Below are 24,380 nucleotides of genomic sequence, written 5' to 3' on the forward strand. Positions count from 1 at the left end.
TGGCGGCAGCTGTCCAAGGAGGTGCTACAAGGAACTGAAATTTCTGCATGAAAGGCAGAAGCTATATAACTGAGTAGTGGCCCCTCCTCTATGCCACATAGCCAAGCTAACCATATTGGAAACAAGACTTCCAAAAGCAGCTTGTGATAGGCATGCGAGCCTGCTATTATTATTTTTTTTTTATACTACTGGAAGTGTTCAATCTTCTTTGCATATGAAATAGCCACTTTTTGGATCTTACTCTTTGTAGTGACATCTATTATACAGGGCTGGTGCCTGAGTAATGACATGTTGGCTCCTAAAGCTTTGATTTTGGTCCCTGAGAATTGGAATTTCTCCAGTCTTGTATATTATTTATTAAGAAAATATTTACCTCCCCCTATTGACTAAGGGTTGTATCCAGTACTCAGGGTAGACACATTAAAATAAATGGAATTTAGTTACTCATGTCCATTGATTTCAATGAGTCTGAGGAGTACTAGCATTGGATGCAACCCTTGTACATCATATAAGTCATGATAGCTTTCAGTTTAAAAGTTATGAAATGAATGTGTAGCTTTCTTGTAAGTCACGGGTGCTTAGATGGCATTCAAAATGCTACCCCTATATATATATGTCTGTTTCAGCACTTGTTAGAGCTTGCTAGGAAAGGTGGTCCAGGTCTAACCCTGAAGAGAAAATACTCGGCAGCTGCTTGTGCTGCTGAGGAACGGGACAGACGAACACATCAGCGGTATCTGAAAATCCTCAGGGAGGTGAAGGAGGAATGTGGAGACACTACCTTATCCTCTGATGAAGAAGGTAATGGTGGGGATTCCTGGAATAAGCAGAAACATCTTAAGTGGAGACTTATTGAGAAGTCCTTCCTAATGCGGTATTAACTAAAAACCTCTAATGAAAAACCTGAACGTGGAAGTCAGCAATATTTATTATTTATTTATTTGATTTATATCCTGCCAGTAGGAGCCTAGGGCAGCAAACAAGAGCACTAAAACACTTTAAAACATCATAAAAACAGACTTCAAAATATATTGAAGCACAACAGCAATTAAAAACATATTAAAACAAAACAGCTTTAAAAACATTTTTTAAAAAAGCTTTAAAAAAAGGTTTAAAATATATTAAAAAGCAATTCCAACACAGATGCAGACTGGAATAAGGTCTTTACTTAAAAGGCTTGTTGAAAGAAGAAGGTCTTCAGTAAGCGCCGAAAATATAACAGAGATAGCGCCTCTCTAACATTTAAGGGGAGGAAATTCCAAAGGGTAGGTGCCACCTCACTAAAGGTCCATTTCCTATGTTGTGCAGAATGGACCTCCTGATAAAGTAGTATCTGCAGGAGGCTCTTACCTGCAGAGTGCAGTGATCAAGTGTGGGTATATAAGGGATAATATGGTCTTACAGGTATTCTGGTCCCAAGAACCTTGAACTTAGCCCAGTAGCTGATAGGTAGCCAGCACAATTCTTTCAGTAGCAGAGTGACATGCAGTGTCGTTGCCGCATTTTGCACCAGCTGCAGCTTCCAGACCAACCTCAAGGGTAGCCCCACATAGAGCACATTATAGCAATCCAGTCTGGAGGTTACCGGTGCATGGACAACAGTGGTGAAGCTATTGGAAATGGCCACAGCTGTCTTACCATCCAAAGCTGATGAAAGGCACTCCTAGCCATGGAGGTCACCTGGTTCTCTAGCAACAAAGATGGATCCAGGAACACCCCTAGACTATGGACCTGCTCTTTCAGAGGGGGTACGACCCCATCCAAAGCAGGCAACTGACCAATTATCCGAACTTGGGAACCACCAACCCATAATGTCTCCGTCTTGCTAGGATTGAGAGTCAGTTTATTGACCCTCAGCCAGCCCACCACAGAGTCCACGCACGGGTCCAGGGCTTGCACGGCCTCTTCTGATTCAGACGTTACAGAGAATAGAGCTGGGTATCATCAGCGTATGGCTGACAACTTGCCCCAAATCTCCTGATGACCACTCCCAAGGGCTTCATATAGATGTTATCCTCCAGCACCCCACAGCACAACTGCTAGGGGGCCAAAATACAATTGCCCAGTGCTATTCTCTGAAAATGACCCTGGAGATAGGATCGGAACCACTAAAACAGTGCCTCCAATACCCAGCTCACCAAGTCAGCCCAGAACAATACCATGGTCAATAGTATCAAAAGCCACCGAGGGATCAAGTAAGAATAACAAGGTCGCACTCCCCTTGTCCTTCTCCTGAAAAAGGTAATCCATCTGGGTGACCAAGGCTGATTCCCCCCCATAACCAGGCTTGTACCCAGACTGGAAAGGGCCAAGATAATCTGTTTCATCCAAGAGTACTTGCAATTGCTGCACCACAACCATCTCAATCACCTTCCTTAAGAAGGGGGTATTTGTGACTGGGCGGTAGTTGTTGCAAACCATTTGATCCAGGGTGGGCTTCTTCAGGAGCAGTTGAATCACTGCCTCTTTCAAGGTGGCTGGAACCACTCCCTCCCACAACAATATGTTGACCACACCCTGGATCCACTTGGTCAAACCCACTCAGCAAGCTTTAATAAGCCAAGAAGGGCAAGGGTCAAGAGGACAGGTTGCTGGCCGCATTGTCACAAGCACCTTGTCCACATTATCAGGCTGCATAAACTGAAACCGTTCTCAAGAAGTTGCAGCAGACGTTGCACTGGATACCTCACTGGGGACTACAGTAGGTGTGGATGAGGCATCAAGATTGCTTTGGAGGCAAGCAACTTTACCCTCAAAAGTGCCTTGCAAACAATTTACAGTGGGCCTTCAAAGGGCCTAAAACTCCCATTTCCTGGAGTTGATGTCAACAGACCCCTGACAATACAGAAAAGCTCCACTGGATGGCTACTTGAGTCTCCAATGGTGGCAGAGAAGTGGGCCACCCTCACCGCCACAGTAGGCACAGTTATGATGTTTTACTTGTGCCCGATCAGCCTCACAGCACATCTTTCACCACTTGCACTCTAGCCATCGTCCAGCCTGTTTCATTGCCCTTGGCTGACTGGTGTACCAGGGTGCAAACTGGACTCCATAATGCCAGAGAGGGTGCTCAGGGGCAACCGTGTCAGGAACCCAACACGCCTCGCTGTTCCACAGCATGACAAGGGCTTCAACAGGGTCACCTGCTCTATTTACTAGGAACTTCCCCAGGGCATTCAGAAATCCAGTGGATTCCATTAGTCTCCGGGGGTGGACCATGTTGATCTGTCCATCACTCCTGCAGGGGAGGATCGGAGCAATAAGTCTAAACTTCACCAGGAAGTGGTCTGACCATGACAATAAGGGGAGGGTGGATGTCACCCATTGTCAGGATGCAGGGTTGGGGTCCTGAGGATTCAGAAGAAGAGGAGGAAAGGGAGGGGGCCATTTCGCCAGAGTGGAGTGAAGGAGAAGAAGAAGAGGAAATTCCAGAGATAGAGTTGCCTAGCAACGGAGACCTTGAAAGCTTCACAGTCTCAGAGCCTTCCCTTGAAGTTCCCACGCCTCCTCTTCTCCGAAGTTCAGAACAGGTGGGGGAAGAGGGAGGGCCTCCTAAGTCAGAGACAAGCAAAGAGAAACCGCAAGACAGTTTAAAACCTGACCCCCCTCTTTCCCCCATACCGGAGTCGGAGACTTCAGAAGGGGAGGGGCCCGTGCTTCCCCCGTTGCCGCGTACTCGAAGACAGTTGAAAAGACAAGAAAGGAGGGGGGGAAGGAGAGTGGTGACTGAGGGCACGTTGAGGCGGAGTGAAAGACTTCGCGCCCGTTTGGCCCCTTCTTAAGAGACAGGCGGGATAGCAGTCCCTTGCTCTGTCAACTCTCTTTCTATGTCGCAGGATCTGTAACTCTGTGTTGCTTCCTGAGAAGGCGCAGTCTCTGTTTGGATATTACCTTAATAAAAACTGAATTGCTTTCAACCACCAGTCTGGTTCCTGAGTCCCATCCTGGGCCTGACACCCATCTCCAGACCACCCCTTCCTTCATATGGAGCAAAAACCAATTTGAGGGTGTGCCCTGCCCTATGTGTCGGGTTGGTGACAACTTGAGACAGTCCCATGGTTGTCATGGAGGCGATGAAGTCCCAAGCCGGAGCACGAGAGACAACCTCAGCATGGATATTGAAATCACCCAGGACTATCGTTCTGGGCTCCTCCAATAGCACAACCAAGATGGCCTCTTGCAGCTCAGTGAGAGAAGCTGCCGGGCAGCAGGGTGGATGGTATACCAGCAGCAACCCTAGTTTACAGGAATACCCCGCTATACGGACCTTCACTTTAAGGACACTCGCGAGTACAGACATACTTACAGTAGCACCATTCCCCTGTTTACGTATGCTCGCTTCTCAAGAATGGACACTTAACCTTTGATTGTGGCCTGTTCTTTCAGTGCATGGGGGGGTGGAAAGAGACGGGATGGCGCGACCGCGAATCAGCTGGGAGTCGCTATTAGCTGAGAGGCACCGCAGCACAGTAGCAGAGGCTTTAGGGCGGGGCTTTGAGCTCTGTGTGAAGGAGAGCTGGCACAGTGGTGGCGCAAGTGAAAAAAGGTAGCGCTTCACTTGAAGTACATTTTCGGTTTACGTACTCGCTCTGGACCCATTGCGTACATTAATGTGGGGTATTTCTGTACTGTCTCCTTAGCTCAACACCAAGCGCAGGCCCTCACAGCCATCTCCAAGACAGAGTGGTTTCCTGGTGACAGAGGTGGAAGTTCTGTAGACCACAGCAACTCCTCTCCCCCTTCCCCCCCCCTGGTCCGTGCAATATACACTAATCTGTGTGGCATCCCAGTCATAATAATGGTGCAGTGTCATGCTTTACCATAAGGTGAATTATAAATGCCAGACTAAATGTGCATTTGCTGATACAGGGATCATTTCAAACCCTAAATATATTAGTTTTTAAGGTTAGGCTAGACGTATGTAGAACTGATGTCCTTCAGAATATTTTTTTTCTCCCTTCAAGGAGATTATTTCATCAATGCAGTCCTCCATTTGATTTCCCTCTCGTGCTTCTTCCTTAAATTCTGTTCTGCTTGAAAACTGAGCACATCTTATTTCCAATCCACCTGTCTGAACATTTGGACTATCCTTCAAGTAAAGTTATGCTTACAGAGCACTCCTCTATTTTGAACGCTTCCTAATGTGCCTTAGTATAGTTCCCAGTGTTCTGATTAAAGCAGTATAGCCTCATGACTGGCTTTAAATGTTAGAGTTACAATTAGAAATAGCCCTGGTTAACAGCTCTGCCCCTTTCTATGGCCTTTTAAATAGATCCACGCTTTGCAACTCATTAAATTGAACAAGCAAAATTACTAGTAATTATGAGTGCATCTGCCATCTAGAGAAATAAGCTTGTGCTCAGGTTTGATGGTTTTGTTCTGCTTTTATCCCTGTAGAAATCTCACTATTGTGTTGCATTTCAGATCTGAGCTCCTGGATTCCAAATTCTCCAGCCCATTGCCCAAGTCCTGCTGTTCCCCTGAGAGTGATCCCCACGTTATCAACCCAAGACATGAAAACAGCAGGTAAGATCAAGAGGTATCTTATTCTGACCCAGCCTGAGTGTTTTATACATTTAAAGGTTGTGATCTTTTGCACAATGTTTTCTTTTTTGTTTGTTTTAGAATTTATAGAGCTATTCCTTCCCATTTTTTAAAAAAAGCCTGGTCTACTAAAGACAACTTTGCTTCCTTTCTTCTGTGTTGGGAATAATTGCCTTCAATCAGTATACCTTGGCATTTTTCACATAATAGCTGCCAGCATAGTAATACAAGATGCACCTTACTTTACTTGATCTACTTTACTTGAAATGTCAAGGCTCATTTTATTTCTGCTTAATTAGCCATAACCCATACATCTTCATTGTGCCACCAAGTGAAAATGACTTCATTTTACAAAATAAAATGTTTAAAATTGTATTTATACCAGTCTAATTTTGGAAGCTGATTTGTGAAAGCTTGTTTGCTTTGTAAAGAGGAATATAGTCCCTAAGTATGTTTTTTCTCTCTCCTATATCTGTATAAGAGCTCACAGTAGAAAATTTCCCATTTGGTAGGCTGTGTAACTGACTAGACTTGAGGAAAGTTAGTTATGAAGACTTTATGCTTGTTGAAGGTGAAGGTGGTTCAGCTCAATGTGTTGCTTAAATGGATTCACGGCAAACTTTTAATAGTATTAACTTCATTTCCCTCCAGATAAACTGGAGTTTGGTGAGAATGGCCTCAAGATAATGCTGAAAAAGCACCAGGAAAAACGCAAGCATCAACCTGTAAGCTAACCAGACAACACGGCTGCTTTCCAATACTGTTTTGCTAGTGCCACATACAGTTGCAAAGGAACTGGAGAAACAGGTCCTCCTTCCTTGCTAACAGTCCAGTCTTAGGCATGTTTACTTGAAAGTAAGTCCCACTGTAGTTCAGTCGGGCTTACTCCTAGGTGAATGTGAATAGGATCATAGCCTAAATTTGCCAGCAGATTTTCAGTCTCAAGAGCCCCTAATGCTCAAGAGAGAACTTGATGCTCTTTCCTATACAGCCCCAGTGATATTTGTAAGCTGATCTTACACTTCAGGTTCTTTACAATGAGGGGGCAGAAGGATTGCGTTGAGATTCCAGGTTGTTTTGGTTTGTGAATTAAGTTTGTGGCATTCAGGCAGAGAGGAGAGTTTGTCATAGCAAGGTGAGAATCCAGCTTGCATCTTAGTCAGGGCCTGGGATACATGAGACCATTTTGGAACCTGCCTGAAAGACATATTGTGACAGCATGGTGTTGTAATTTGGGTTTTATTCTATCTTACAGAAAACAAGACTGAAAGCTTAAGCAAGGGGTAGGGAATCTGTGGTGCTCCAGATGCTGTTGGAATCCAGCTCCCATAAGCCCCAGGCAACATTTGGAGGGCCATAGGTTCCCTGTCCCTAGTTTAACCAGTATATGCTGTACAAGCCTAAGCATGCTTACTTAGAAGTAAATTCCATTGGCTTCAATGGGGCTTTCTCCTATTGAAGATTATAGCCCAGAAAGGTTAGTTCTTTGTGTTGCTGGTTTCTGAGTGTTCTGTTTTGTTTGAACTGTAATTTTAAGTGTGGGTTTTCCCTGAGTGCATCTGAAAAAAATATCAACAGCAACAGGTGGTTTTTTTATGACAGCTTAGTCTCACTAGGCTGTTTTCTGTTCTCCATTCTTGGTTTCTGATTGCTGTTAACCTTATTGAATGTCTCCTATACAGAATCATCCTGATCTAATGATTGGAGATCTGACTCTGAATGACATAATGATGCGTGTTAATGCTGGTAGGAAGGGATCCTTGGCAGGTCAGTGAATCAGGTTCAACACAGCTATCTGGCTGTGTCTTTACTGTTTTCTTTAGGTGGAGTTGTTAGCAGATGAACATGCATGGCTGTATCTTCCAGGCTTTACTACAAATAGTAGCTAAAACCATAAGCTAATAAAATATGACAATGTTTACAGCATCAGTCAATGATATTAAGGAATAAGCCATAATAACATAATGCTTTCCATGTTGGGGATGCAGTTTGTTTCTGAGCAACCATTTCATAGACAAAATACATTTGGTTGACATATTATTCCTCAAATTTCTTTCAACTTGAGCTCTCCATGTCTCATTTCTGTTTGAAAAAGGAGGCATGCACATCTCTTAAAAAGTATCTGGGAATTAAAGTACTGTGTGTCTACTAAATGCAAAAAACACGAGGTTGACTTGAGCATATTTGCTCCCTTTCTTAATTATACTACATGGTACATCTTGAAGCCCCAGGAACAATTATTGGAAGTACTGTTGGCCCTAACAGGGGTGGGTAGACATGCTGTGGGCTCCACTTTAGTCCAATTCAGGCGCGAAATGCTCGGATTCTAAATCATAGTTGCTGTGACTCACAGAAGTATATGTTTTTAAAACCATGTACTCAGTTTGCCTTTCAATATTTTCTGTAATGTGGCCAAGTGCCTCCCTGAACACCTTCACCAGCTGCTTTTGAAATGGTGTGTCAGCAACTGTAACAGTTGCAAAAAGCTGTACATTTGCAGTCGCATGAATGGGCTGGTTTGATTGCACTATGTGCAATTAAGGTCACAATCCTATGTACATTTATTTGGGAGTCCCACTGAATATAGTGGGACTTGCTTCCAGACATGCACATTTAGTATTGCTCTACATGTTTAATTTCAGTGTAAATACTTTCACTCTTAGGAACGAGTCTTAAATTGTTTGCTTTGGTACGGCTTTTGTTACTGACATGATGCAAGTAGTGGTCATATCTGTGCTTCTGTATTCTTCAGTTAGCAAAGGCTTGATAAATTTACTTTTTAGCTAATATTTGATATCCAGTTAATACATGATGTGTAATTCACAAATTCTTCCTCTCTTTTTAAACTGAAGCCCTGTTTGACCTTGCTATCCTCAAAAAGAAAGTGAAGGAAAAGGAAGATAAAAAGAAAAAGAAGCTAAAAGTGATTAAATCGGAAGCAGAAGACTTCTCTGAGTCCCTTGGCAACCCTGAAGGGATGCCTTCAATGTCTCAGGATCCATCCCCCGTCCCTCCAATCTGGGATCCCCCATCTCTCCCATCTGTGAAAGAAGAGTAAGTTGCCTCCACACACTGTATAAGGAGGCATGTTTTACAATGAAGCTAGTTCTAGTCATGCTGGGATGAATCAAAATAGAAAGGTTCAGTACAATTATGTTTTTTTTTCCTGGTAGGAGTGATGTTCCATAGTTAATATGGTCTGTATAAATAACCCACGTGAATAAGGTATCTATTTGCTTTCTGTACTGCATAATTGTTGGAAATAAAATGGATGGTGTGCAGCAATGCAGTGATATAAGTTAAAGCCAGCCTGCAAAGCATGCTGACAACAGGAGGAGAGACCATAATTTGAAAATATACATATACAGTGACTCCAGGTGAGGAATCATGATCTACGTTCCTCTTGTCAAAAAGCTGAAGATCCATTTGATAGCCACCAGTGATTAGAACCTTTTCATTCTTTGGTGACGGTGGTGAGACAGATTCCTCTACTGGGAGAAAGGGCAGGATATAAATCTAATAAATAATAATAACTTGCATCAGCTGCAATTCATTAGGTAACCTTGTGCAATCTACTATTACTTGGCCTTAGCACCTCCCCTCAAAAAAATGCAGTCCAGGGATAGCTTGGTATTACTATCTCTTGCAGCAGAGGTGGAGAACTTGTGGCCCTCCAGGTGTTGTTCAACTCTCTTCAGCCCCAGACAGCATGGCTGGTGGTCTAGGATGATGAGAGTTGGAATCCAGCAACATCTGGAGTCCTCCTTCTTGTCTTATAGGTTTGTTTGTAAGATCACTGAAATATACGTATATGAAAGTGCGGTGAATACAAAGAAAGCAACAGATAGATATGCTTAGTGTCTTCATCTATGGAACTGGAATTTTCTAATTCAGTTAAAACAAATTCATCTTCTTTCAAAGACCTCTTGAAGACATCAAGCCAAGTCTTGGAGTAAATGAAATCTCCTCCAGCTTCTTGTCTCTGCTTCTGGAGATTCTGCTTCTAGAAGGGCCTACTAGTCTCTCAGTGGTAAGAGTTTACATTTTCACATCTCTCCTAGACATCTTTCTTGAGTTGGGAGTTGTTGGAATTAGATGCAATTGTATATATTTTAACTTGGGAGTAAGTCCCACTGAAGTCAGCAATGTCGTAATTACTTGTTAAAGGAATCTGTTCTTTTTGTATTTGTTGCCCTTCCTTTTTCCTCCCTCCAAGAACTGCTTCCAAAATTATGGTTTTAACCCATTATTAGATAGCCCATTCCTGTAGGCTTACCGTCTTCTTGATTATTATATATTGTAGTGTGATTTGATTTGAAAGTGTTTGTTTATACTCTCTGTTGATTAAAATATTTTTATCTCTCTCAATCATGATTTCCAAGATGGTTCAGGGTTTTATTATTTATTGTTACCATCACCATCCACATCAGTACTCCTGCACTTGTACTGTTGGAAGGAACAAGGCATGTGACTACCTGAAAGGCAATCATGGCTTGGCAGTCAGATGCCAGGTTTTTTGTGGATTCTCAGGAAACTGACTGTGAGCCTTCTACTGTACATCAGGCCTTTGAAAGTTTACGCAAATGATATGTATTCAAGTGTCCTCTTCTTTTGCTCAGCTTGAGGATAAAGTCATGGATTGGCAATCTTCCCCTGCCAGCACATTAAACAGTTGGTTTTCCTTCGCCCCCAACTGGTCAGAACTCGTTTTACCTGCGCTGCAGTATCTCACAGGTGACAGCAGAGGCAAGTCCCACTTTTCCAGGCAACATTTGCTTTGACCCCTATTTCCATTATTTCAGATTCTTTCTTGATCTTTGCCAAGAATGAAGTAAGTTGGCTATCTGACGTGGCCTGTAAACAGCTGTTGCTTATAAAATGGCATTGTGTTATAGATGGCTTAGATTTAGCCCTTGCTTGCTGTTCTCTTATTTATGATGCTGGCCACTTGATTTCAAATAGTAACTTTTTGCAGAAAAGATACCTTGATGATTATCCAGACTGTTCTCTCTCAAATTAATTCAATTCAGCCTTCATATAGCATCTGATTCTGCTCCTGATAAACTTGGTTCAAACCCTTTTTACGCTAGTTGGTAAAAATGGCCAACAACCTGTTGTGTCTGTGAGTTAAGTCCAATGATGTCATTGCGCAAACAGAACAACTTCTGCTTTTGCAACAAAACCCTTGTCCCACATCACATCTGCTCCAAAGGGTTGAGGGAACCCCCACTGCAGATTTTGGGGGTGCACAGAGGAAGAAGAGGGAGAAATGCCATTCTACAAGCAGAAGTCTTTAAGCTCGCGCAGTGACTTCATTGAATACAACCCTGTGTGTTTTATACTGTCATGATAAAGTGGCCTCTTACAGACAGTGGCTTAGATTCAAAGACACCCTTCTACATCCACTTGTAGAAATAATACTTCCATCTTGGCAAAGGAGCATTGCATAAGAAAAGTGAACTGAAATCCAGAGGTGATAATCTTGTGCAAACCGTTGTACAACCATTTGCACAAGAGCATTTGCTCCCCACCCCGAGTGCTTTACAGACAGTAATGCTGGATGTGTGGTTGCTCAGTTTCTTTGTATACTGTGACAAAGTTCCAGATTTGCTGTGGGAGTCTTCTACTACCTTTTATGACAGAACAGTGCTAATGAAGGAAATGATTCCATTGACAGTTCTTGGCTCCAGCTTCATACTTTAGAATGAGATGTACAATAGTTTATTGACTATCTCATCCTATAACTTGAATTGGAGACAGTTATTACAGTAATGTCTAGACATATGAAACATTTATAATTTTTTATTACAGATGCTCCTTCCAGTTTTTCTCCATTTGTCGAATTCAAAGAGAAAACTCAGCAATGGAAATTGATAGGTAAAGTAACTTGGCTGCCTTCTCTTTTGTTAATAAATCCTGTTAGCTGTTCTCGCAAGGCATTTAGCTTCCAGTTGGAGACGGAACATCTTATTTGGCAGCCTCTATAGCTGTGTTTTATAGCTATATATTTCTATATATGTAGTAGTCTCTTTCCTATATAAAAATATGTGGATGTTTTTTAGAAAAAACAAAAACAAAGGGATGAAAGTAGCATTTCATTTGTCTGCTATGAGGCAAATATTACTTTCCATTTTTTATCCTCTTCTAAGTCATTGCAGAGGGTTTAAATAAGCTTGCTTCTGTTTTGACATCAGGAGATGTTCTTTAGTGCTATCAGTGAGTTCCTCCTCAATGCAATCACAATTCCAATTGTATAACAGGGGAGACAAAGCTCCAGATTTGCACTTGCTGCCCGCTTGACTGCACTCCTGAAGATCTGGTGTCACTATCCTCAGGGTATTGGGGTTGAATGTCTATAGCAGGGACCTGGCTCAACTGGTGGAGGTTTCACCAGTAGACCCAGTTCCCCACGACAGATGTTCAGACCTCCAACAAGTGGAGGATGACAGGGGTGCAACAGAGAGGGTGAGTCTGCAAGCATGCACACATTATCTCCCCTTTGTGCAATTGGAATCTTGTGAGGGAAATGCATGAATAGGCCTTTGGTCCATTGCTTTTTGCATAATGGCCTTGGCTAAGGTGGGAGTATCCCACAGGTATTCACTACTACTGTTAATGCTAACAGTTGGTAACGACTTGCCTTTTCTTTTTTCTGGTTCTCACACTAGGCTCTTCCCAAGACCACGAGAAGGAGCTGGCAGCACTCTTCCAGCTCTGGTTAGAGACAAAAGACCAAGTCTTCTTCAAGGTGAGAGAAAATATTTGTAGGAATATGGAATGATCTCACTTGGCTTGTCCACTATGTTGACACTCATCTTTATCTGATTGACAGGACAATGAAGACAGCTCAGATGCCACTACACCTATTCCCCGGGTGTAAGTATATGTTCAATTCAGAAATGTGCTTGGAACCCAGAATCTGTGATGTCTGCTAAATTTTGGGATCCATCTCCTGCAACAGTGTGCCCCTCCGTACACTGAGGGGGCAGGGTGTTCATTTGTTGATAAAAGCTTGTGCAAATGTTGATTGAGAAAAGAATTTGGAGTCACAATTGCTAGTTATAGGCACTCTTATTTCCCCTCTATTTTTTAAAATAAAATTTATTATATCAGCTAATGCAAAACAAACAAGTTGTCTCAATAAAAAGCACAACATTGCTAATAAATCAAAAGCATAAATTATGATATGAAGTGTGGGTTTGTTGTTCCAAATAACAAATATCTGAATTTTGATAATTTAATTTTATCTCTCTTTTTTGGACACAAATAATTTTGATTTTATGGCATGCATATTCATGCAACGTATTATTTTCCTGTTTGAACAGTTTATGTATTAACAGCTTCTAGTATCTTGTATAGCATATTGTTGCTACAATTATTATGTATGATACTATACTCTCAGTATGTCAAAGGTACACGTTTTGTGAAGGCCCATAAAAAAAATCATATTAAGTTGTTATGTTTTCCATTTATATATTAACAAGATTTACAAAATTCATTTGCTAATTTACATATAAAAATAGGTGCTGCCCTTTTTTATCTTTTCAACATACCCAACTAAACAAACCAGTAATTAATTTAGAAGTTGCATACAAACTACTCATAACACTCCTCTCTAATTTTTGAGCGCAAGGAAAAGTAATTGCCATATAACCAGATAAATTCCTATATGTCAAAGCTAATTAGAATATTATGGGCACTTTTGTGCCTCGAAAAATCCTTCAATTGCACCAAGGCAAGAAACTTGATAAATAGTCCCAAACTTACTTTCCTGGAGTTGCCTTGTATATATTTGAGTCATTGTGCCTGATTGGCACACATCTACTTCAGTTCATATTAGCTGTATTGAGCCAACACAACTCCAAGATAATGAGCTGAATTCTGCCCTTTTTCGGGCATCAGTTTTAGTTTATTTCTGACTGTAAAGTCTTGGCTAGCAATGATCACACCAGAGGCAGAAGGAACTTGGCAAGATTCCTGGGAGTGTATTGGCCAAATTACACTGTCCACATACATTCTCTCTGTAATTTTAAATGTTGGATTGTCTTTTACTTCCAAATCTCAACTGCACTGCCAAAATTGCAGTGTTTGTGGCAAATTAGTGAATACTTGCCAATAGGTAATAACTTCCTTTCTACAGTTCGTTTTATCCTACTCAGGTCCCAATAAAAGACTGCTCCTTGGATCATGGTATTTTATCTTATAGATAGTAAAACTAAACTCAGGAAAGGTGATTTGATTTTTTTTCCTAGACATGTTGCAAAAATTCACTAGCAGAACTTGAGAGGTAATCCAGGTTCTACACTGTCTTTTTTTTTTCTTCTGTAACTTGGACAGGCCCAACAATTAAAGTGTGTAAATTATGGATACCTTTTTCCTTGCCCTTTTCTCATGTGATCATCTTTTGAGGAAGTTCATGGGGCTGACTCTGGAGGGTTATGGTTCAGTTTGGAGGGCACCAGGTTGGGGAAGGCAATTATATACACTTGGACCTCATACTATTCTTTCTTTCCGAAGGACTGACTATGTGGTCCGGCCTAGTACTGGGGAAGAGAAACGTGTTTTCCAGGAACAGGTGAGGAGAGCATTCTGTCTTGTATACTCTCTATGCTTGCAGATGAGCATGGGAACAATTCGGCAGATTTAAAATGCACAGATTGCTTTATGTTCTTAACTACATAATTTTTATTTATAATATTAAGTATTAATTTCCCAGTAGCTGTATTGTATGTGCTGGCTGTGTTATAACACCTGGTTAAATCCTGCTCTCCGCTGTAGGCTAAACCCTGGGTTTTCCCGTACTTTCTTGGCAGCAGTAAGAGATTCTGCTTAAATTGTTAAGCTTTATAACATCTTTGCAGCACATTGTCCACTTTGGTCAAATGCAAGAATAAGATAATACTGACCCTTAACTAGGGTTAAGGGAGTCGGAGCAACCCATTGGATCATTTGCTCCCTTTCCACTCTCATACACAAATTTCTTCCCCATTTGTCTTTACCAATTTCATCAGTGTTAAATCTGACCAGTATTGTTGTTTATTAAATTTATATCCCGCGCCTTTCCTCCCAGTAGGGAGGTTAATGCATACTTGAGGGATCAACTACACATTTAGCTGAGGGTTAGTGGTTAGTATTGCAAAAAGAGCTTTGCTGTCTACATGTACCTCGATATACATAATTGATATATAAGCAGTTGTCCTTCCTGATCTCGGTCTCTCCTTGATAATTTGTTATTAACTCAGTCCAAGTTAAGAGTTATGTAGATGTTTCTGTAGATGTTTTCTGGTTAACTAGAAACCTGCTCTATTCTTTTCTTGCCCTGTCAGTCTATTGCTCATCTGGGCAAATTTCTTTCTCCCATGCATGCAGGAACGTTACAGATACAGCCAGCCCCACAAGGCCTTCACGTTCCGCATGCATGGCTTTGAGTCAGTGGTAGGCCCTGTGAAGGGGGTGTTTGACAAGGAAACATCTCTGAACAAAGCCCGGGAACATTCTCTACTGCGATCAGACAGGCCTGCTTATGTTACCATCTTGTCTCTTGGTAAGTTGGCAGTCTCATTGTGAGTGTGTGTGCGCTTGTATGAGAGAGAGAGGAAGAAACTGTTCTAAATAAATAAAGCAAAGTCCCAGGTTCCGTTTCTGGCATCTCCAGTTAAAAGACCTTATGAAGTAGGACTAGGAAGCCTTCTGCCTAAGACCTTTGCAGACACTGCTAACAGTAGTCAGCAAGATAGGAAATATTTTTTTAAAAAAAGATAGGAAATAGCATTCTATTGCTTGGTATACAGAGGCATGTTGCATCTGATACTGGAGGTAATAATATATAGCCATCATGATTAATGGTTACTAGTCATGATGGCTATGTATTCTTACATCCAGCTCCTTTTCTGTGTGATATGGGGCAGTTGACTGGAGGATTTTTTGGGAGGATGGGGATTGCTGTCAAAGCAAGCATTGAATTGCTATTAAGCCCAAAGTTGAAGTGGGAAAGCTTCAAGGTGAATGGAACGTTTTTGGAAGAACTGCAGCTTCAGTGTTTGTGTCAGTGGAGATTTTTACTATGCTTTGATCTTTTATCTTTTTTGCTGTTTCAGTTCGGGATGCTGCAGCCCGTCTTCCTAATGGAGAAGGAACTCGTGCTGAGATCTGTGAGCTGCTTAAAGACTCCCAGTTTCTTGCTCCTGATGTCACCAGTGCTCAGGTAAACTGGACAAGCATGGACTGAGCTAAAGGCTATGATTTCATAGATCACTGGATGGAGAAAGCTGCAGACCATCTTATGGTGGTGTTAGTGGTTGTTTTTTTATGAAGCCTGAACATTGAAACAGCAGGTGGTGGTGGTGTGCAGAGGTATGTCATCTTTGTTGTGTATCTACAGCACTCCCACAAGCTACAGGTCTTAATGAGGAGAGGTCTGTTTTGATCTAGCCTGAGAGCTTGATGTGTGTTCCTCAGATGTTCTTCCATCTCTATATAGAGTAATTTTGGATATCCAGATCTTTTCTATATGTCATGGCTTTTTTTCTTCCTTTCTGCACATGCAAAAGATATTTGCTATCATGACTCAGGGTTGATGAGTTTTGCATCCCTAATTTCATTGTGAATTCTGTTCTCAGGTTAACACTGTCGTGAGTGGCGCACTGGATCGATTACATTACGAGAAGGATCCCTGTGTAAAATATGATGTTGGACGTAAGCTCTGGATATACTTGCATCGAGACAGGAGTGAAGAGGAGTTTGGTGGGTGCTTGCTGAAGAGCCTTACACCATCCAGTTTACAGTAACATTGCAATAAAATGGATTGATGTGGTATTGGCTTAAATGAAGAGAACAACCAGTGCTGAATTTGCAGAACTCACATAGCGGTCTACAAATACGGGAACAGAAAATGTAGTTCTGAGTCCCACTCCTGGAGAAGGGTCCTGCATCCCCACATGTAGTATTTGGGCTAACTTGATTGTGCAACAATATAGTGGGGTAGTGTTCACACCATATATGCATGGATAGATATCCAGTTTTAGTATGTTTATTTTTAAAAAAAGGTGTACTTAACTAAAACCCTTGCCTGCTAGTAAAAAAGGGTTCTAAACATGTTTTGCCCTGTTTACTGTAAATTCGGCCATTATAGAGATGGAACGTGTAATTTTCCTCTTGTTCTTGACTGAACAGCAATCACTTTCTCTTATTCATCATCCAAATTAAAAAGCATAAAAGCCTCCTCCAGGGACACATTTACAGAAAATGTCATAAACATGCATACAGAGCTTTGGTTATTTTCATGCAAGTCCTGCCTCTTCTTGGCTGGCAAATTATCATGTTTGGTACATATTCTAAGTGGGAATTCTTGGAATTGCAAGTGTACTAAAAAAAAAAAAAAGGCTGGCTGCGTAGGTGTGTATTAGCATCTGTTTGAGAATTATTACTTATTCTTCCTTGCAGAACGGATTCATCAGGCCCAAGCTGCTGCAGCTAAAGCCAAAAAAGCCCTTCAGCAGAAACCCAAACCTCCTGCAAAGATAGTAAGTTGCTTTGTGTAAATATGTGATACAAAGGTTTTTTTAGACTATCAACAGTTTGGACTGAATGGATTTGCTGCCCATCCCACCCCAAGGGCTTGTGGTGTGTAACAGTACTCTGATTATTCTTCCTTCCTTTCTTCCAGAAAGTTGGTATCTGCTTCTTGAGCTTTTGCCCTGTATCCTGCCTAATGAGAACATCACAAGCTTTCTTTATACCAAATCAGACGTTTGGTCCATCTAACTCAATATGTTTTACACTAATTGGCAGCAGTTCTCCAGGTTTCACACAGAAGTCTTTCCCAGCCAGTGGTGTATTTTGAAGTGCAGGAGCTCATTATGAAGGCCACTACACCCGTGTGATTGTGCATTCCCGTAGGTTTCTAACTACACTTCAATACAGGTTTTACAATTGTTTATGGCATACTGAGACCTTATGCGTAGGTATCTGGGAGTAAGTTCCATTGTACTTGATGGAGCTTATTCCTGACTGCATATATTCAAATTCACTGAGCTTTCACAAATGATCTTCAGCCAGCTCAGATGCAGCCTTTAGCATTTTAATTGGAAATGGCAACCATCTTGCAAAGAACTGTTACCATTTAAACTGCTAGTTTGAAGTAGGAACCCTACCAAAGAAAAGTAAAGAAGCATCTAGTTTCTACGTGATTATTGTCCACATTCTCTGACTTACTATATGCTAATCTGTCACCAACAATATAGTAAAACCTGAAAGCCTTGTTATTGGCTCATTAATTGCCAAGGCAAGGAGAGTCCTTCGCACCAGCAGATGACATCATCACTCCTGCTCTGAAAAAAGCCCAGGAGTTCTCTTCCCCCGCATTCCTCCTCCACTGCACCACTATTTGCAGCCCTACCTGGAAATGTCAGGGATTGAACCTGTGACCTTTTTGCATGCAAAGCATATGCTCTTGAGCATTCGCCTGTCCCTAAAAGGCCCTCTTCTCCCTGCTTGTTTAAGCTTATCCAGGATTGTCTGGGCTTAGCACAATTATTGTTTCAAGGATTCCTGCTATTTTGTTGTCTTTGTAGAAATCCGGTAGCAAGGAGAGTTCTGTGAAAGTGGTTACTAGTGGCACCTCTGAGCCTAGCCAGCTGAGCCTTAGTGATTCCAGCATGCCACCAACCCCTGTGACTCCAGTAACACCCACTGCTCCTCAGTTGCCAGCAATGCCCATCTCACCACCGCCAGTCTCTATGGTTAACAAGAGTTTGCCAAATGTTGCATCAGAGCAAGCTAAACCCAACCAAAGGTAACTCTGTTGTTTGTATTTGAAAGAGAGAGAAAAACATGGGTGGCGCTATTCAGTGGATTAGAATCAGATACCTCAGGTAAGGAGGAGAATTTAGTGGTAATAATGGGTCATACAAATCCTGTTAATCTGCTGTCCTAAGGCAGAAGCTTCCACAAGTGAATCCTTCCCCAAATTAGCCAGTGGGATCCAATTCCGGTACAAGATCGTAAAACAATTCAACTTGGCTTGCTTCCTGGGGAATCTCAAAACAGCAGTGAGTGTGGTGGAGAAGCCAAAAATCACATAGCTCTTGTAAATCAATTGGGAAAATGGGTTGAGGTAGTCTTGGAATGAATTATCTGTTCAGTGAGGTAATAAGAATTTGATTGTGGGTAAAATTATTACTAGTATTAATGCTACATGATCCATTTTAAACACTTAATTGATTTGATAGCTTACAGTAAAATGATCGACCAATTAAAACTTAATTGATTAATAGACAGTTCTAGAAGAAAGCTGTGCTGTTCTTTAACTTAACCGACTTTTAAAACTTATTCACAGCATCCTTTTGGTATCATCTCCCACCATGCCACAGCTTGGGACATTGCTCTCCACAGCGCAAAGTACCCAGGCACAGACTGGGCCCCAGCAGACCCCCTCTCGGGTGGCCAGCCACACTGCTTCTTCAGGACTCCCACAGGTCCGAGTGGTTACAGCACAGTCTAGCCTCCCACCTGTGTCTCAACCAGCCCCAGCAGTAACACAGCAGCCGCCGCCGCCACCAGCATCTGTTCCTCAGATCCGTGTCCCTTCCACTTCTGCACAAACCAAAGCTCTGTCTCAGGTGAGGGATGTCTGTGTGAAAAATTAGTCAGGTATAAGCATTATCAGTCTTCTTTCCAAATGATCTGCTCCAACACTGAATGTGGTACATCTCTAGTTTTAATTCTTTGGGCAACAGTTGTGTGCGGTGTAGTGGACTTAAGCTAATACACTGTTAAAGACACACCTACATGACGTGGTAAAGCTGAACATATTACTCTCCTCTTTTCCTGTATCAGCAGAAGTCTGCCTACTGTAGAAACAGAGGGGGACATGCTTAGGCTGTTCCACTACAAAACATGCCAGTCCTCAGAAGTAGCTATCATGTCTCTGGAGTTTTAAACTGTCTAGCACAGCTGCCCTTTCCATTTCATGAAATCTTTCGTGCCTTTTGTGAGCTTTGTTTCTTGCTTGAAGGAAGAGAAGGGGGAGGACAGCCCGTCATTGCTGAGTCTTCCCATCCTTTTCTGGAGCCAGAACTTCTGCTGGGAGGAGCCCCCTCTCTATTTGAGGAGGTTGTTCTTGCCTCTTTTTACCAAGGCTTTTGTCTCCGCTCCCCAACTACTTTGGAGCAGATGCAAGTGGGGTTTGTTCTTTTTTTTTTTTTTTTAGGTAGCCTATTCTTGAACAGGTCAGGGATCCACAAAACATTCTGATGAAAGGAAGACCTTCAGCCTCCAAGCTTTTTCAAGAGTGACAGATAACAGATATACATTCCTGCCAGGGACAGTGAACATGTGATCCTCCCAGATGTTGTTGGGACTTCCAGCTCCAATCGACCTGAGCCAGCAGGCCAGTTGTCAAGAAGATGGAAGTTGTAGTCCAGCAACATCTTGAGGGGCCATAGATTTTCCATCCTTAACATAAGCAAAACTACTGTTGGGAGCTCCCCCACTTTAACAGAACCCGAGCAACTTGTACTTTCTGCATAGGGCTGTTTGAACTTAATTTTAAATGAAACTTCAGCTGCTTTGCCCCAAAAATTGATGGAACAAACATGAGAATGATGGTCTGTGGTCATCTCTTACATACATCACATACTTTTGCAAGCAAGTAAATCCTTGGACAGTTTATAACTGAAGGAAAGCCATACAAATAAACAGAGAGCATTCCTGAAGAAAATGGGTTTTAAGGGATTATCAAAAGAAAGCATTGGAAAGAGTATTTCCAGTAGTTATTTTGGAAAGGAGGGAGGATTGTTGCCTTAGGTTTTCTGATAATTTGGGGCATCATGGAATGGAATGGAAAGGCATTGCATAAAATAGGCAACCATTGATGACATCTACTTTCTCTTGCCATTAGGCTGTTATGACTGTCCCAGTGAAAGCTCAAGCCAGCCCAGTCCAGGTGCCGAGGCCGACAGTGTCTGTAACAGGACCAACTGGTGTTGCTGGAACAGGAATCTCTGCAGCACTTAGTCCTGTCCCAAAGCCTGTAACTAGTTCTCCAGGCAGCTCTGCGCCCAACTCCTCCACTATTTCTTTATCAACAGCCTCTTCATCATCTTCCTCTTCTTCATCCACCACAGTCCTACAGAACATAGCTGGCCAAAATATCATCAAACAGGTGAGGAGAAATGACTGTAGAGCAAAACAGCCACTTAGGCTGATCTGACACAGGGTCTGTTAAGTCTGGCATTCTAACTCCAGCACTGGCCAACCAGATGCTGCTGGGAGGCTGACAAGCTGACAGTGATTATATTGTGCTTAAATTTCAAGCATGCACTATAAGCAAAATGCCATGGGGTCATACCAAAAAGATTTACAATTTAATAGACCTAACTCAAAAGGAAGAAGAGGGAGTGAAAAGGAAATTTGGGTACATTAAAGTTACATAGTGGCCATTGATTAAAGTAACCACCCCCAAATAACCATCCTCTGGTAATCAGAGGTATTTTGCCTTTGACTGCAGAGACTACATTACAGGTAGTGGCCCCATTTCCATACATTTGTCAAATTCTTTTTTTAAGGACATTTCCAGCAAGAGGCCATAATGTAGCTTGTCTGGTAATTAGTTTCACGCACAATACATATTGTGACTACTTTCTTCTTAGTCAATTCTGGAGCTATTGCAATGTGGCCTCACCAGATGTTGCTGAGTTGTAATATTACATGAACAGAAGAGAAACTTCTCTGTATTTGCACCATTAGCGTTGCCTGTTTCTTCCAGCATCTAATCACCGAGTGGAACTTCAGTACACTGATTGGAAGAGCTATTTTAAAATCCCAGAGTTTATTGCTCCTATAAACATAGGTGATCATAAGCTGGCAAAATGCTACAGCTTGCAAACTATACATAGACATGTATAGTGAGACTGCAATGAAAATCTTGTCCTTTTCTAGTGACTGACTTGGGTGTGTGTTGTCTGTCTGGAAGTGGTGGTTAAAAGAATGGCTTCCATCAGTATGACTGGTACTATATAGCATTCTGTAACAGTAACTCTCTCTCTCTCTCTCTCTCTCTCTCTCTCTCTCTCTCTCTCTCTCTCTCTCTCTCTCTCTCTCTCTCTCTCTCTCTCTCTCTTCTCTCTCTCTCTCTCTCTCTCTCTCTCTCTCTCTCTCTCTCTGTGTGTGTGTGTGTGTGTGTGTGTGTGTGTGTGTGTGTGTGTGTTGTGTGTGTGTGTGTGTGTGTGTGTGTGTGTGTGTGTGTGTGTGTGTGTGTGTGTGTGTGTGTGTGTGTGTGTGTGTGTGTGTGTGTGTGTGTGTGTGTGTGTGTGTGTGTGTGTGTGTGTGTGTGTGTGTGTGTGTGTGTGTGTGTGTGTGTGTGTGTGTGTGTGTGTGTGTGTGTGAGTGAGAGAGAGAGGGGGAGAGGGGGAGGCAGGGAGGGAGAGGAAGAGAGGGGGAGAGAGAGAGGTTCAGCACAATATATTTTGCCTTACAGGTGGCTATAACTGGACAGCTAGGTATGAAAAGCCAACCTGGGAGCGGCATTCCACTTGCTGCCTCAAACTTCCGCATCCAAGGCAAGGATGTACTGCGTCTGCCTCCCTCCTCCATCACCACTGACGCAAAGGGGCAGACCGTTCTCCGCATCACCCCGGACATGATGGCTACCTTGGCCAAGTCCCAAGTCACCACTGTCAAACTGACTCAAGACCTCTTCACCGCTGCCGCAGCGGGAAACGCTTCTGCTGGGAAGGGCATCTCTGCCACTCTGCGTGTGACTTCTAGCCCCATCCAGTCTTCTGACTCTCCCGCCAAGACCAGCACACCCAACTCTGCTTCGTCCAGCCCAGCTGGGCCCACGGTGGTTAAAGTGACTCCAGACTTGAAGACTGTAGAGTCTCCCAGCTCAGCATTCAGATTGATGCCTGCTCTAGGCATGACCGTAGCAGACCAGAAGGGCAAAGCCATTACTACGGTGGCATCCACTGAAGCCAAGCCAGCTGCCACTATAAGGATTGTGCAAGGAATGGGGGTTATGCCACCGAAAGCTGGACAGACCATTACCGTAGCCACCCACGCCAAGCAGATGCCTGCTTCCTCTTCAGTGAGTGTGCCTGGTGCCACCCATGCTTCAGCTGTTTCTCTGCCAAACATGACCGCTTCAGTCTCCAAGGCAGTTGCTGTAGTGTCAGGAGGGGCAGGGACACCCATAACGATAGGAACAGGAACCACGACTGTGCGGCAGGTTCCAGTGAGCACCACCGTCGTATCCACTTCCCAGGCAGTAAGTATTGTTGCTTTTCTGTGGGATAAGCAAGACTGGGAAGCTTCAGTTTGAGATGTCATCTTGTCTGTCTTAACTATGCTCCGACTTACGGCACAGCACTGAATTCCATTAGGTAACATTATGCCTGCCTGTGTGCTGGGCTGTATGTATTCTGTGAATCCTTCTCTGCAAAAAGGGAGAATTCAGCATCCTGAAAACTTTAATTTTTGGAAGGGTATTTTTTCCCCTTCTTGGTAATTGTGTGGCAGAGAGGCTGCTGCTGAAAGTTTATCATTTCTGTGTCTTTTTTTTTTTCCTATAGGGGAAGTTGCCTGCCCGAATCACAGTGCCCCTCTCGGTCATAAGCCAGCCTGTGAAAGGCAAGAATGTAGTGACGACCCCCATCATCAAGGGCAATCTTGGGGCCAAGTGAGTAATGCAGGAGGAATCTCTGTCATCTTCAGGATTGTGTTTGCATAGATGAGTGATTATTACAGGCCACTAGTCACAAAGGCTTGAAAGTACAGAAATTTGTAGATTCATTTAGTTACAGAAAATGAGTTAAACATAAATTCTGCCTGTAGGAAGTGCTAATGAATGCTTTTCATTGTCTCTTCCCAAACCCAAGTAGTGGTTAGTGACTCAGGGTTTACCAGTGTTGTTGTTTTTATGTGGGTATCCCACATTTCCCCTCTAGGGTTGCCAATTTTTCAACCAGCTGCTGTGGCTGTGTCTTTAAGAGCTGCTTGGTTTGCAGATATTAGCAGGTGAGAACATTTTATTACTAAACAGTGAAAAGCTGTACCTACTAGTTTTTACGCAAAACCAAGCTACTCTTTAAAAGCACAAAAGCAGGCCTGGTCATTTTTCTGAATGATTTAGCAATTCTATTTCCCTCTAAATCAACATGGATAGTGCAGAAATTCCTCATTCTCCCCTGTAATGAGAAGTGTAAAGCGCAGCTGGCTGTTCTCCTGAGCACAGAACTGTATTTAGACTGAAGTGCTGGGAGCACAGTCACATTATAGACTTACAAAAGTGAATTGTACATCCCTTAAAGAAAATGCAACTAATGATGCATTTAGCTACACAACAATTACTCTGCAGTGACATTACTGTTTACATTAAATGCTTCCAGAAATTCTTGTAACATACTCAGAGCCTGATCAGTACTGAAAGGCCATTGTGGTGTATATAAGCTCCCTAGGCTTTGTTATGATGCAAGAGACACCTGAGAAAGATCAAGTCCCAATGCATCACCACTGACTTCTTGATGGGTTTTTTCAATAGTATCAGCGGACTGGGTAGAAATATCATCCTCACAACAATGCCAGCTGGGACGAAATTGATTGCTGGGAACAAACCAGTGAGCTTCCTGACTGCACAGCAACTACAACAGCTGCAGCAACAAGGCCAGGCTACACAGGTTAGGTCAATGTCTCTTTGTCTCTTATTCTCTATTGCATTAGTACTTTGTTTTTGAGTGCACAGTCCCAAAAGCATTGTACCACATGCTTGTTTTGAGGGCAGGGAGGATGTGCCTATGAAAAGGCTTGCATAAACACTGAAATTGGTAACTTTGTGAAAA

At 42.6% G+C, this 24,380-nt stretch overlaps 1 protein-coding gene across 2 annotated transcripts in view; it reads left to right on the forward strand.

The window, feature by feature from the left end:
* NFRKB (nuclear factor related to kappaB binding protein) overlaps positions 1–24,380 on the forward strand; it is a 37,300-nt gene that overhangs the window by 9,134 nt on the left and 3,786 nt on the right. For both annotated transcript variants that reach the window (XM_061592752.1, XM_061592751.1), the window contains 21 exons: positions 627–801; positions 5,425–5,526; positions 6,196–6,269; positions 7,227–7,311; positions 8,397–8,598; positions 9,466–9,574; positions 10,164–10,290; positions 11,356–11,421; positions 12,213–12,292; positions 12,377–12,420; positions 14,062–14,119; positions 14,914–15,088; positions 15,642–15,748; positions 16,164–16,287; positions 16,987–17,066; positions 18,117–18,337; positions 18,881–19,163; positions 20,444–20,707; positions 22,022–22,810; positions 23,115–23,221; positions 24,083–24,218. In XM_061592752.1, the coding sequence (XP_061448736.1) occupies positions 627–801; positions 5,425–5,526; positions 6,196–6,269; positions 7,227–7,311; positions 8,397–8,598; positions 9,466–9,574; positions 10,164–10,290; positions 11,356–11,421; positions 12,213–12,292; positions 12,377–12,420; positions 14,062–14,119; positions 14,914–15,088; positions 15,642–15,748; positions 16,164–16,287; positions 16,987–17,066; positions 18,117–18,337; positions 18,881–19,163; positions 20,444–20,707; positions 22,022–22,810; positions 23,115–23,221; positions 24,083–24,218 (3,408 nt within the window). The remainder of the gene's footprint in view (positions 1–626; positions 802–5,424; positions 5,527–6,195; positions 6,270–7,226; positions 7,312–8,396; positions 8,599–9,465; positions 9,575–10,163; positions 10,291–11,355; positions 11,422–12,212; positions 12,293–12,376; positions 12,421–14,061; positions 14,120–14,913; positions 15,089–15,641; positions 15,749–16,163; positions 16,288–16,986; positions 17,067–18,116; positions 18,338–18,880; positions 19,164–20,443; positions 20,708–22,021; positions 22,811–23,114; positions 23,222–24,082; positions 24,219–24,380) is intronic.

The sequence above is a fragment of the Rhineura floridana genome, chromosome 12 (genome assembly GCF_030035675.1).
Source record: "Rhineura floridana isolate rRhiFlo1 chromosome 12, rRhiFlo1.hap2, whole genome shotgun sequence".
In the NCBI taxonomy this organism is placed as follows: domain Eukaryota; kingdom Metazoa; phylum Chordata; class Lepidosauria; order Squamata; family Rhineuridae; genus Rhineura; species Rhineura floridana.